Source organism: Muntiacus reevesi, chromosome 3 (genome assembly GCF_963930625.1).
Source record: "Muntiacus reevesi chromosome 3, mMunRee1.1, whole genome shotgun sequence".
NCBI classification, from domain to species: Eukaryota; Metazoa; Chordata; class Mammalia; order Artiodactyla; family Cervidae; genus Muntiacus; species Muntiacus reevesi.
The window spans coordinates 174920092-174933744 of NC_089251.1; the positions used below are offsets into that span (position 1 = coordinate 174920092).

General features: G+C 39.7%; 1 protein-coding gene across 6 annotated transcripts in view; it reads right to left on the reverse strand.

The window, feature by feature from the left end:
- STXBP5 (syntaxin binding protein 5) overlaps nucleotides 1-13653 on the reverse strand; it is a 156081-nt gene that overhangs the window by 124000 nt on the left and 18428 nt on the right. For all 6 annotated transcript variants that reach the window (XM_065931187.1, XM_065931183.1, XM_065931186.1 and 3 more), the window contains exons 3-4: nucleotides 11755-11836; nucleotides 7785-7885 (exon numbers count right to left, since the gene is read on the reverse strand). In XM_065931187.1, coding sequence (XP_065787259.1) covers nucleotides 7785-7885; nucleotides 11755-11836 — 183 coding nt within the window. The remainder of the gene's footprint in view (nucleotides 1-7784; nucleotides 7886-11754; nucleotides 11837-13653) is intronic.

Sequence of the window (13653 nt, forward strand, 5' to 3'; positions counted from 1 at the left end):
GGGATCCTCTCCTTCTATATCTATTTTGCAACTGCGTGCAAGCATGCTCAGTCGTGTCTGACTTTTTTGCAACCCTATGGACTGCAGCCCGCCAGGCATCTCTATCTATGGCACTTCCCAGGCAAGAATACTACAGAGGGTTGCTACTTCCTGCTCCAGGGAATCTTCCTGACCCACGGATTGAACCTGAGTCTCTGTGTCTCCTGCATTGGCAAGTGGATTCTTTACCACTGTCACCTGAGTACATTATAAACCCCTGGTGCAAGTAGATCAGTCTCTTTGGCGGACTCAATTTCTTTGTCAGAATTCCTTAGTTATAAGTTTACTCTAGGAAGTTATCCAACACTTCCTGACTTTTACAGTCTCAAGGTCACCAGTCCACAACTGTTTTTTCTCTAAACACTGAGAATGTCTGTTTCCTTTTTAAATTTTGTCTCAGTGTATGGTTCTCTACACCGAGAATTCCCGAGGTGACTCATCATTTCCATATGAGCAAGCAATTCTCTCTGTGGACTAGAATTAGGTCCAGAGTGGTAGGTCTCTCTGCCTGCCTTCCTAACAGATCTGGCTTTCATTCCATTCCTTTGTTCTAGTTCTGAATTTCCTCTCATGAAATTGCTCTCAAATCTAATGCATGTATACTTTTCATTAAGCTGTTTTCAAAGGAAAATATTTTGCTTATATTTTGCAATTACCACAAAAACTGTAATTCCAGGTATAGAATCAGTTTCAATATTATGATATTTTTCTCATTAAATATGCGCAAGGAATTAATTTAAAGTATTTGCAAGACTTCTACTAGAGACTTTGAGGGCCGATATCCAGCCAAATTTTCTTTTATAGCTATGCCTTGTTCTTGTGCAAACTAAGCAAATTTTAAGCCTCGTAAATATGCAAGGAACAGTATTTAAGTAATACTATAATAAGAATATAAGGAGACAAATAAGTTGTTGTCACTACATTATTTTATTGATGCTACTAAGAAAATCCAATGCTATGGCAGCAGTCATAAAGTATTACAGGCATTGACTCTCTTTACTGCTATGTTGGTATCTGAATGGGTTACTTTATTATTGGTTACTTTTTTCTTTTCTTTAGAGGACTTTGGTCACTGATGCTCCACTGTTAACTGCTAAGATTAAATTTTTATTAATGTATTATCAATCCATATAATATTATATTTTCCTAACCATTAGTTTAGAATGCATGCTTATTTTATTCTCTAAAAATATATATCTATCATCAAATGGAAAAGCTTTAAATCAGAGAGTAAACTGTAAATCAGAGTGTTAGGATAAAAGAACATGTATCTTTAAGACAAATATTTTAGTTTCAATATAAAGACTTGGCTATTGAGGTGTCTAATATATTTATGGAGAAAAATTCCAGCCTTTGAAATTTCACTAAGAGAATAACTGATCCAACACAAGAAAGCATAGATATATATAAATTTATTCTTTAATCTTGAAATGTTTCATATATTGCTACTTCAAAGCCATTATGAAAAAGTGTAATGTAGTTAAGAATATTGGTCACGCTCATACATACACTATCATGTGTAAAACAGACAGTGGGGACCTGCTCTGGAGCACAGGGCACTGAACTTGGTGCCCTGTGATGACCTAGAGGCACGGGGTAGGGGACAAATGGGAGGGAGATTTTAGAAGGAGGGATGTAAGTAGACAGAGAGGCTGTTGTACAGTAGAAACTAAGATAACGCTGCAAACCAATCACACTCCAATAAAAACTTTTTAAAAAAAGAATCCTGGTCATCATAGTTCAAGGTAATGAAAAAAGATTAGCAGATAGTTGTAGTTAATTATAAACGCACAACTTTCTCCCAATTAAACTTTCTTTAAGGGAAAAAAAACACATAGAAGCTAAATTGAACATAGTCTGGTAAGGCAACTGCCAGATAGAATGTTACTCATCAAATTCAAAGTTTCTACCAAAACCAACAAATAAAGCAGAGATGTGATGTCTAAATTCATAAAGTTAAACCAAAATTTGAGACTTCAATTTCTACATTTTTTTCTTAATCATAAAAGTGAAATCTTACCAAAATATCCACATTATGTGATTGCTTAACACAAGTGAACTATGCACCTAAAGATGGTTAAGATAGTAAGTTTTATGTTATGTATATTGTAGCACAGTCCATGGGGTTGCAAAAGACCCAGACACAACTTAGCGGGCAAACATTATAGCATAATTTCAAAAAGCTAAAACCAGAAAAAATTCACATTGTGAAAAATTACAATTAAACCATTGTAATTCCTATGAAATATTCTTACTTTAGTAGAAATTTAAATTATTTATTAAAATGAGACTATATTACAACAACACATTTGAAGCATTTAACAATTGTTCAGAATGTAATAAAATAGATTTATAAAATTTTCATACTTTTGCTGCCTTTCCTAGTTTCAGAATAAAACACATAGCATAAAGATGAAATAGAGTAACTTAGCTATCAAGTTAGCCCAAATCCATCGTGGAATGAGGGGAAAATTAATTAGGTTACTGCTTATTGTACTTCAATGTCAATAATAAAAATCAGCAGCATGATAGTTATAAGTATTCATAAATATTCCAGCTCTTCTTCTTCTGGTTTAGATGAGTAAAACTAGGGATGGCCATGTGCCTTGCTCTGGCCCAAGAAATGAGAATGGAAGAGATATATATATATCACGTCCAGGCAGAAGTTTTAAGAGCCAAGTATGCTTCTCTATATTCTTCTTCCCTTCACTATACTGACTGGTAATGCTGTAAAGACTGGCTGTTCCTCAGCCAAGATTCTGGAATAAAAATAATAATGATAATAGAGAGTGTCCCAGCAAATCCACACAGAACATATAGCCTAAGTAAAAATAAACTGTTGTTCCTTTAACTCTAAGATTTTTAGAGTATTTTATAATACCAGACTACCCTGACTAATATGAATATAAAAACGGAACATGACGCAGTTATATAAAGAAAAGAACCAATATCTGCAAATGAGGGAGATGGAAGGATGGGCAGGAAATCATAGGATTCCATCCCTCCTCCTGCCTGGGGCAGTTGCTCCTATAGAAGGCTTCCACCAGAGCAGAGATTACAGGGGAAATAGTGTCAGATGTTGTTTTTTGGGCTCCAAAATCACTGCAGATGGTGATTGCAGCCATGAAATTAAAAGACACTTACCCCTTGGGAGGAAAGTTATGACCAACCTAAATAGCATATTAAAAAGCAGAGACATTACTTTGCCGAAAAAGGTCCATCTAGTCAAGGCTATGGTCTTTGCAGGGGTCATGTACGGATGTGAGGGTTGGACTATAAAGAAAGCTGAGTGCTGAAGAACTGATGCTTTTGAACTGTGGTGTTGGAGAAGACTCTTGAGAGTCCCTTGGACTGCAAGGAGATCAAACCAGCCCATCCTAGAGGAGATGAGTCCTGGGTGTTCATTGGAAGGACTGATGCTGAAGCTGAAACTCCAATACTTTGGCCACCTCATGTGAAGAATTGACTCATTGGAAAAGACCCTGATGCTGGGAGAGATTGGAGGCAGGAGGAGAAGAGGACGACACAGGATGAGATGGCTGGATGGCATCACTGATTTGATAGGCATGAGTGTGAGTAAACTACGGGAGTTGGTGATGGACAGGGAGGCCTGGCATGCTGTGATTCATGGGGTCACAAAGAGTCGGACATGACTGAATGACTGAACTGAACTGATGAAAAGTCAAAAGTCGTAAATGACAGAGTTCAGGGTGAGGGGCAGAATAAGTCTTACCACCACCGGCAGGTTCCTAGAGCTGTAGTAGGCATAGTAGTATGCTTTCCCCTCCCCACCTGGAACCAGATGCTGCAGAATAGTAGACTCCCAAATGCTGCCTTGCCCCTTTTTACCATTTGAGAAAATCTGAACTTTACTCTCAAGAAGGAGGAGAAGTGAAGTCGCTCAGTCATGCCCGACTCTTCGTGACCCCGTGGACTGTAGCCTACCAGGCTCCTCCGTCCATGGGATTCTCCAGGCAAGAATACTGGAGTGGGTTGCCATTTCCTTCTCCAGGGGATCTTTCCAACCCAGGGATCGATCCTGGGTCTCCCGAATTGGAGGCAGACACTTGAACCTCTGAGCCACCAGAGAAGCCTTATTCTCAAGAGAACACAACAAAGTTCTACCATGAGGCACTGGGCCCATTTCTCAGCACTGAGGTACAACAGCTGCTATAGAAGTCTGTGGCCATCCTAGAGGATTTCATCCAAAGAGAATATTCAAGCACCAAGTTACCCATGCTACAGTATCTTGCTTTTTGTTGTCCTTATAAAGGCCCTGGGTCGGGAAGATCCCCTGGAGAAGAACATGGTGACCCACTCCAGTATTCTTGCCTGGAGAATCCCACGGACAGAGGAGCCTGGCCAGCTACCGTCCATGGGGTCGCAGAGTCAGACACGACTGAGCGACTAGGCACAGCACAATAAAGGCTGAGGGGAAGCTGAACTTTGATCAGAACCAACCAGTTTCTACTGGTGAGGTGGGCAGAGTGTATTACAGAACTGAAAACATGTAACTCCATCAGTTGATTTGATTTGTAACTTTTAAGTCTGCCTGCAATTTGGGAGACCTGGGTTCGATCTCTGGGTTGGGGAGATTCCCTGGAGAAAGAAATGGCAACCCACTCCAGTATTCTTGCCTGGCGAATCCCACGGACGGAGGGCTACAGTCCACGGGGTCGCAAAAAGTCGGACATGACTGAGCGATTTCACTTCACTATACAATTGTATCAGCTGCACCCTGCACAATGGCACGCACTGAAGAATTGATGCTTTTGAACTGTGGTGTTGGAGAAGACTCTTGAGAGTCCCTTGGACTGCAAGGAGATCCAACCAGTCCATCCTAAAGGAGATCAGTCCTGGGTGTTCACTGGAAGGACTGATTTTGAAACTGAAACTCCAATACTTGGGCCACCAGATGCGAAGAGCTGACTCATTGGAAAAGACCCTGATGCTGGGAAAGATTGAGGGCAGGAGGAGAAGGGGATGACAGAGGATGAGATGTTTGGATGGCATCACCGACTCAATGGACATGGGTTTGAATAAACTCCAGGAGTTGGTGATGGACAGGGAGTCCTGGCGTGCTGCGATTCATGGGGTCACAAAAGTCAGACACGACTGAGCGACTGAACTGAACTGAACTGAAGGAGAGGAATGGTGGACTCTGAAGTTGTAACCACCAAAAAGGGATACTTTTTCAAATTTCACACAAAGGTGCCACCCGTTTGTCAATATATGTGCCTATAGGACCTTATCTACTAGCTTACGGTTCCTTATCCACATTTATCAGAATTTTTTGGAGACCAACCTTAGGGGTACTACAGAGAAGACTTTCCTACATACCAGACAATCACAGGGCTCTGACCACTCTGGGACTCCTTGAAGCCTGATCCTTCCTGCATGAAGATTACCATGATAACCTGCAGTGTACGTTTGTGAGCTTGGATGACATACTGCCACATTCCTGTGTCCCAGCGAGCAATACGGGCATGCCAACTGGTAAATGAACTATCAGAGGTATTCTTCTACTAGAATTCCACGTCCTGGAAGAATCCCTTCAGTGGGTAGTGGATTAACAGAACCTGTAGAGGACCCCACAGTGATCAAATGATATCACTTTTATGTGCTAGAGTGCAGGCGTTTGTGAACTGTGACACTACTGATGTTCTGGATCAGATAATTCTCTGTTGTGGGGGACTGTCTTGTGCATTTTAACATGTTTGACAGTAACCGCGGTTTTATCCACTAGGTAACAGTAGCGCTGCTCACCCAACACAATTCAGGTGTACAAAAAACGTCTCCAGACAGTGTCAAATGCCCTATGGAGGGTACAAATGCACCAGGTTGACAACAACTCTGATACACCTACACTGCCATTGTCAACAGGTGCTTTGAGACCGACACGAAGAAGGTGAGTACTGAGATGCGTACCAGTCCCTTCACCAGCCCAATGGCATCTGAGGCTGATAGAGAGCCTCTTCTGAGATCCCACTGGCAAACAGACTAAGAAACTCTGCCCAGCAAGCTGATAGGCTGGCTCTACTCCCATTGGATGGAGAGAATTGAACCTTGACTTTTGCCTCGCTCTTTCTCCCTTATCTCATCGCTCCCTCCTTCCATAAACGCCTCTACCACGTTTGCCCCTGTCCTAGCAGTAGAACCACGACTCCAAGCCATTTACGAATTTATCTTCCCAGACAAGATGTAGCCCAGTAGCTAATTGTGCTACTGACCCCCTGCCAGCTCTGGTCTGGCATACAGTGCAGACATGCTCTGGTGTTGGCCAGAGAAGTCTATGCTGTATTCCCAGCAGCCTCTTTAGCTTGTCCACTTTGGAAGGCCACTGTGGGCAGGAGCCCAAATTCACAAACAGACTGATCAGTTTATAAAGCCTGAATGGATTGATACTTATCAAGGAAGGGGCACGGCCTGATTCTTGGACATGGATTGTGGAGTCTAATGCCTACCTTCTCACAGACATGGCCTGACACTAACTCCACTGCATTCAGACGCTAGCTCAATTCAGATATCCTAACCCTAACACACATGCATATATACACACACACACAGATATACATATATACACACACACATATGGGCTTCCCTGGTAGCTCAAATGGTAAAGAGTCCGCCTGCAATGCAGGAGACCCCAGTTCGATTCCTGGGTCAGGAAGATCCCCTGGAGAAGGGACAGGCTACCCACTCCTGTATTCTTGGGCTTCCCTGGTGGCTCAGATGGTGAAGAATTCTCCTGCAATGTGGGAAACCTGGGTTCAATCCCTGGGTTGAGAGGGTCCCCTGGAGAAGGGAAAGGCTTACCCATTCCAGTCTTCTTGCCTGGAGAATCCCCATGGACAGAGGAGCCTGGTGGGCTACAGTCCATGGGTGACAAAGAGTCTGACACAACTGAGCGGCTAAGCACAGCATAGGAAACATACATGTACACACCAAAATACACACTCATAAACAAAGGGGAGGGGAGACTGCACCCTAATGCAGTTCATGCCAAAGTAAGTTCCACATGAATCAAAGTTTAAGCACAAAAATGCAGCTTTAAGAGAACTTTAAAAAAAAATGGGAGAATGTTTAACAAAAAATTGGAGTGAAAAGCCCTTTCAGTCACCCACAAGATTCACAAGTCATGTGAGATTTCTATAACCAAGTCATTTCACTTCTACAAATTTATATTACAGATATACTTGCCTAAGTGGACACAGAAATATGTAACATCACAGAGCATAATTAACAAACTGAAAATGATAGAAATGTCCATTCATATTAAACCCAGTCTTAGATATATCAAACTTCCAGCTAATTCATGATGACAGTCTGAATAAATTATGGCGATTCCATACAATGAAGTATTATGCAGTTATAAGAATAACTAAAGAAGATTTAAATATAGCAACATGAAAAAAAAGCAATCAGCTTTATTAAATGAACACAAGTTACACACAGAATATGTAACGCCTTACCTTTATGCAAATAAAAAGCTATATATAGAGATTTTTGCTGATGTATTTATATAGTTCTAGAGGGACACAAAAGAAATTTCTGTGGGTACCTCTGTAGAAGAAGATGGGTATGAAAAGGAAGGAAACTTGCTTTTTACTGTATAGCAGCTTAAGTTTTTAAATTATTTTTTAGATTGTACACAAAATCCATCACAAAAAATTAAAGAATAATATTCAAAAAATTTCAAGAAGTATAAAATAGTATATACATAAAATAACTGAGGAAATTCTTACCTTTCCCTGCAAAATTTAAGTGAATGTAGTATGGCAGGTCTCTTTTGACGTAAATTCCATAAATGTAAGGTGTCATCAGCCAAGGCACTCACAAGAGCTCCCTTAAAAATAAAGTGTAATATATTTTATGTAGAATATATTTACAAACATTAATGCTACTAAAAGAGCTGCCAAAAATCTCCTTCTCAAATTTCAAAGCTTTTTGCCAATATTAGCTTTACTTCTGAGAAACATTTGCCTCACCCAAATTCTAAGCAGTAGACGTAGAAGAGTGTATTATGTGTATACAGATGTATAAAAATTATGTTTAAACTTCAACAATTTAATTAAAGTGCAATTTAATACCTTATGAATTAAAAATATACTAGGATCTTTATTGACAAAGGTCCATCTAGTCAAAGCTACGGTTCTTCCAGTAGTCATGTATGGATGTGAGAGTTGGACTATAAAGAAAGCTGAGCACCAAAGAATCGATGCTTTTGAACTGTGGTGTTGGAGAAGACTCTTGAGAGTCCCTTGGACTGCAAGGAGATCAAACCAGTCAACCCTAAAGGAAATCAATCCTGAATACTCATTGGGATGGACTGATGCTGAAGCTGAAGCTCTAATACTTTGGCCACTTGATGCAAATGGCTGACTCATTAGGGAAGACCCTGATGCTGGAAAAGATTGAAGGCAGGAGGAGAAGGGGATGACAGAGGATGAGACAGTTGGATGGCATCACTGACTCGATGGACATGAGTTTGAGCAAATTCTGGAAGTTGGTGATGGACAGGGAAGCCTGGCGTGCTAAAGTCCATGGGGTCACAAAGAATCAGACATGACTAAGGCTGAACTGAACTGATACTAGGATCTAGCTGGATATAGTTATCAACAACTAGTTATGTAAAACTAGGAGTCAGACCATAAGTTACTTTGTCCTTAGCGTACATACTCCCTTGACTAAAAGATAAAATATATGGTATGAAGTAGCTTTGATTCGGCTTAAGACAAATGAACGTACTTTCCTTATATCATAATTCTACTAGAATGATGTGGAAAACAAAGATAGCATTCAGCTCTCTACGATTTCAGAGTCCAAGGGTTGAAGAATCTGACTAATTTAGAAAGTTAAAATAGCCAAAACTATTAAACAATATCAGGTCTGAAAAAGAAAACCTTTGGCACCATGCAGGGGACTCAGTCTCACCTCCGACCTGACAAATCAGAATTTTTAGAGCAAGAACCATTGCAGATTTATTTTTTTAAATCGCCAGCAGTGATTTTGATGTGTGAATTGGATTAAAAATCTATAGACTAAGACTGATTTATTAAGACATATGAATGTTTTTCCTCAAAAGAGGAAGAAGACAGTCTTCATCTAACAGAGAATAAGATAATAGATGCAACATGAACAACTTATTTTAATTTCAAAAAAGATTTGCAATTCCAATCCTTCAGGTTACGATGAGAAATCTTAAAATCTCTCTTTTAAAATAGGAAGAGTTTCTCATTTATCCAAGAGAACTAAAATAGCTCTGAAGATGATTTACATTCAATGATCTCACAAAGTTCTTTCCACCTTTGAAATTCGATGAGGGCTACTCTATTAGGTAACTACTCCTGTTGCCCCAATATTACTTAAAAGTCCACATACTCTCCTTTTCACTAGAAAGCATCTTCATCACTCTGAAGCAGAAAACTCAAAGGATTCAGAGTATTGAAGATTTGCACTCTTCCTTCTTACTTCCACCATAGTTTCAGACCAGGTCATCTTTCTCAAGATGTTTGTCCCATCTTAGTATCTCAAGGAAGAAAAGAAGATGTAGAGACAAAATACAGCTGACTGCCTATGGTGGATCATTTATCTACATAATGGTTTTCCAAAACTGAAAGTAAACAGCTACTCCCAATTTTCACATTTCCATAGCCATTCCCATTTAAACAGTCATATTTTGCTAAGCATGTTTTAAAACTGTCATTTTGAAGTACTTAAAGTGCAACATTTAAACATGTAAAATATCAAAGAACTTTATGATAAATTCTACAGAAAATGATCCTGCATTATGAATAATGACTATTTAAGATCAATTAAGATTTATAATCAACTAATAAGAACACAAGATGTTTAATCAACTAGTTAAGATTTCCAAAATTTAGGTGTGCTGTGTTTAGTTGCTCCCTCGTGTCTCACTCTTTGCAACCCCAGGGACTGTAGCCCACCAGGCTCCTCTGTCTATGGGAATTTTCCTGCCAAGAATACTGGAGTGGGTTGCCATGCCCTCCTCCAGGGGATCTTCCTAATCCAGGGATCAAACCCAGGTCTCCCGTATTGCAGGCAGATTCTTTACCAGCTGAGCCACAGGGGAAGCCCAAGAATACGGGAGCGGGTAGCCTGTCCCTTTCTCCAGGGGATCTGCCTGATTCAGGACTTGAACCGGGGTCTCCTGCATTGCAGGTGGATTCTTTACCAACTGAGCTACCGGGGGAGACCAAATTTAGGTGCATAGTTAATCAATTTGCAATGTTATTTACATTGCTCATATTGCCTTAAAAAAAAAAAAGATCTTAACACAAATACAAAGATGGAGAATAGGTTAGCCGTTGCCAAGTATTAGGGACTGAGGGCAGTAAGGGCTGCGAGTATAAAGAGGGAGCCTGAGGCACTCCTTTAGTGCTGGTACTGATCTGTACCTTGTTCCTGTTGGTCATTTCATGAAATGTATGTATGCAATAAAACTGCTCGAAACTACACACATACACACAATCAGAGTGTAGAAACTGGTGGTGAGATCGAAATAAGGCTTGCAGTCTAGTTAACAGTATTGATGCCATTCTCCTGGCTTAATATTTTACTACTGTTATGTAAAACATTACTACGGGGGCAAGGGGAGAGGGTACATAGGGTCTCTATCTTGAAGCTAGTGGCCATTCTAATTATTTCATAATAATTTTTTTTTAAAAAGGCAAAAAACTCACATATGGATCCAACAACTTTTTACATAGTGATTTTTTATGTGTATCTTAACATTTTATAAAGCCTATTACTCAATCTTACACAGAATACTGAATTGAATACTGAAGTTTTTCCCTCTGACCCTGAAACACCTACACAATTATGTATCATTTGGATCACAGTTTTACTAAAATATATTACCTTTTTTAGTTTTACTAAAATCTTTGTATCACCCACTTTAGCTCTGTATATCCCCTACTGCCTCACTTAAATCCTCTGATATGAAGAAAAGTATTTTCTTTCTCTTATTTACATCTAAACATTCATTCCATGGAACCCAAGGATCCAGGGGCAAAAAGAATGCCCACAAACTACCCTGTATCCAAGTATAGCAGAATCTTTTCTGGAGTAATTTGCTTTTCTTCTATGACCAACTTTTCCTGCCTGTCCCTACATCTGACAACATCTATGTCAGAGCTGCTCAAACTTGTTTAAAACCTGCAGACACATTGTTTACTCTGCTAATAAAATGATGTATCTCTAATTCCCTCCCAACTTTACACTGTATTGCAAAGAAAGGCATCAGTTACTTCACCCAATAAGTGATACAGCAAGAACTCTGGACAATAACCAGTGTCTAATGGATTTTGGTTTCCTGGTTGTATTTCAAAACAACTCACTGGCAAGAAGTACATTTTGTTATTTATAATAAGATCAATCTTTGAAAAAAATTAATGCAGATTTTTATATGTTACGTAACTTTCAATATCCGTGGAATAAAATTTAAATGCAGCACATTGTACCAAAAAGATCTTACCTTATGCCATTCTATTTTCAACACTGTTTTCAGAAACATCTTACATTATTTATGTAACTGTCCATGATGATGCCTTAAAGTGAATAACTATTAGCGCTGGCTTACAAGAAATTTGGTTTTGCTTAAATATTAAAATATAATTGCATGCAAGAACTCTGAAAGATGGGGTGTGGCCCTATTTCACAGGTAAGCAGAAGAGATCAAAGCAGCTCACTAACCTCGTTTATCAGGAACTGGAGCTGGATTACCGCAGCCCCACTGTCGTGTTGACAGTAGCATTCTACCCCTGGACGACCGAAGCTGTCACGGATTTCATTAAGGAGCTTATGGTACGTGTGGGCTGTTTATAGCAACTGATAAAGTTATACAACAGACAAATATTTCGATGGCCTGATATTCAATACAGGCTATTTACCAAGGCTGAGATTTAGAGTTAGATTACACATCGATCTAATCAGTTACTTTCTGTTGACAGTCAGAAATCTCAGAGATTTCGGCTCTAAAAGAAATAAGACAGCTATTTCTTCTAGAAAAAAAAAAAGTTAAAAACAGCAATATACAGAACCAAACTACATGTATTTAGTATACTTTATTCTGGCCCTAGTCTTTTTCTTTCATTTAAAGTAAAAGAAAAGGCAGTTGATTTATAGAGCACTCAATTTTTCCCAAGTCAGTAAACAAATCCGAGAAGTAGATATATGTCATCTGGGATGCTGCTTTTAGAAACAACTATCTTTTCACTAGTATTTTTCATTTCTGTAGTGTCATTTTTAAATACCGTAGGCTAAAAATATAATGAAGAACCACATAAATATGTTTGTAACTGTGCCAAGTTATGTCACCAATGAATGTTACCAGTCTCTTACAATATACTAGAATACAGATTAAAATGTAAATATCTATTAATTTCCATACAATAACAGGAAACAGACAGCATTTTCTGTATGTTGGGCATTATATTAAACTTAGTATACATATTAATTCATTCAATCCTCACAACCATGAAGAATATAAAACATCCCTCATATAAACATATAAGGGGGCTTCCCAGGTGACGCTAGTGGTAAAGAACCTGCCTGCCAATGCACGAGACATGAGATGTGGGTTCGATCCCTGGAATGGAAGATCCCCTGGAGGAGGGCATGGCAACTTAATCCAGTATTCTTGCCTGGAGAATCCCACGGACAGAGGAGCCTGGCGGGCCAGAGTCCATAGGGTCTCACATAGTCAGACACAACAGAAGTGACAGCATGCACACACACTAACAGATAAGGAAACTGAAGCACAGAGAAAATGACTTCTCTCAAGTCACACAACTAGAAAGTATAGCCGAGATAAGGCTACACTGATATTTCTTTGTGTCAATTTATCTCACCTTCTAATTCTGAACTCCAATGTATTCTTTTTAAAATGTTGCAATCTTCCTACCTTAGATACCTTTAGTCTCAATTTTTCTACAGCTTACCTATCAAAGGCTTTAATATCTACCTAATCCTACCAGTCATCTTTGCTTCTGGACTAAACCAACAATATACCTGACCCATGACACATGCCAGACACTTCCGGCACAGCGCCACCCGTGGTTCTTGTCCAGACAAGCACCAAGCAGCAAGATTCCTGAAGAGGAACTGCAGAAGATGAGGCTGTCTGACGGGCAGCAGGGTCTCCGAATACAGACATGATCTCTGAATTTAGACATGACCCTCAAGGTGAGTAGACATTGGGTCCTGTCTCAAATGACCATTAAGACATTGGGTCCACACCGTAAGGCTCCTGAAATTGGGTCCTGTCCAAAACCATTTTGCATAGATCAAGTATGCTCATGGACATTTTAGACAGGACCAAACGCAAGAAGCTTTTGGCATGGACCAAATATCTTATGAACGTTTTAGATAGGACCAGATGTCCTGCAGGGAATCCTCTAAGAAAGCAATGGGTGGCGGGGGGGGGGGGGTGGGGGGATGGGGGGGAGGGAGGGGGAGGAAGAAATATTTACAGGAATAAGTAATATAATAAAACTAGCTATTAATGAAGAATAATCAGGAAGGCATACGTAAGAACAGAGGACAGATAAGCAGAAACAATGACTAGATCTAGTAGAATCTTTTATACTACCA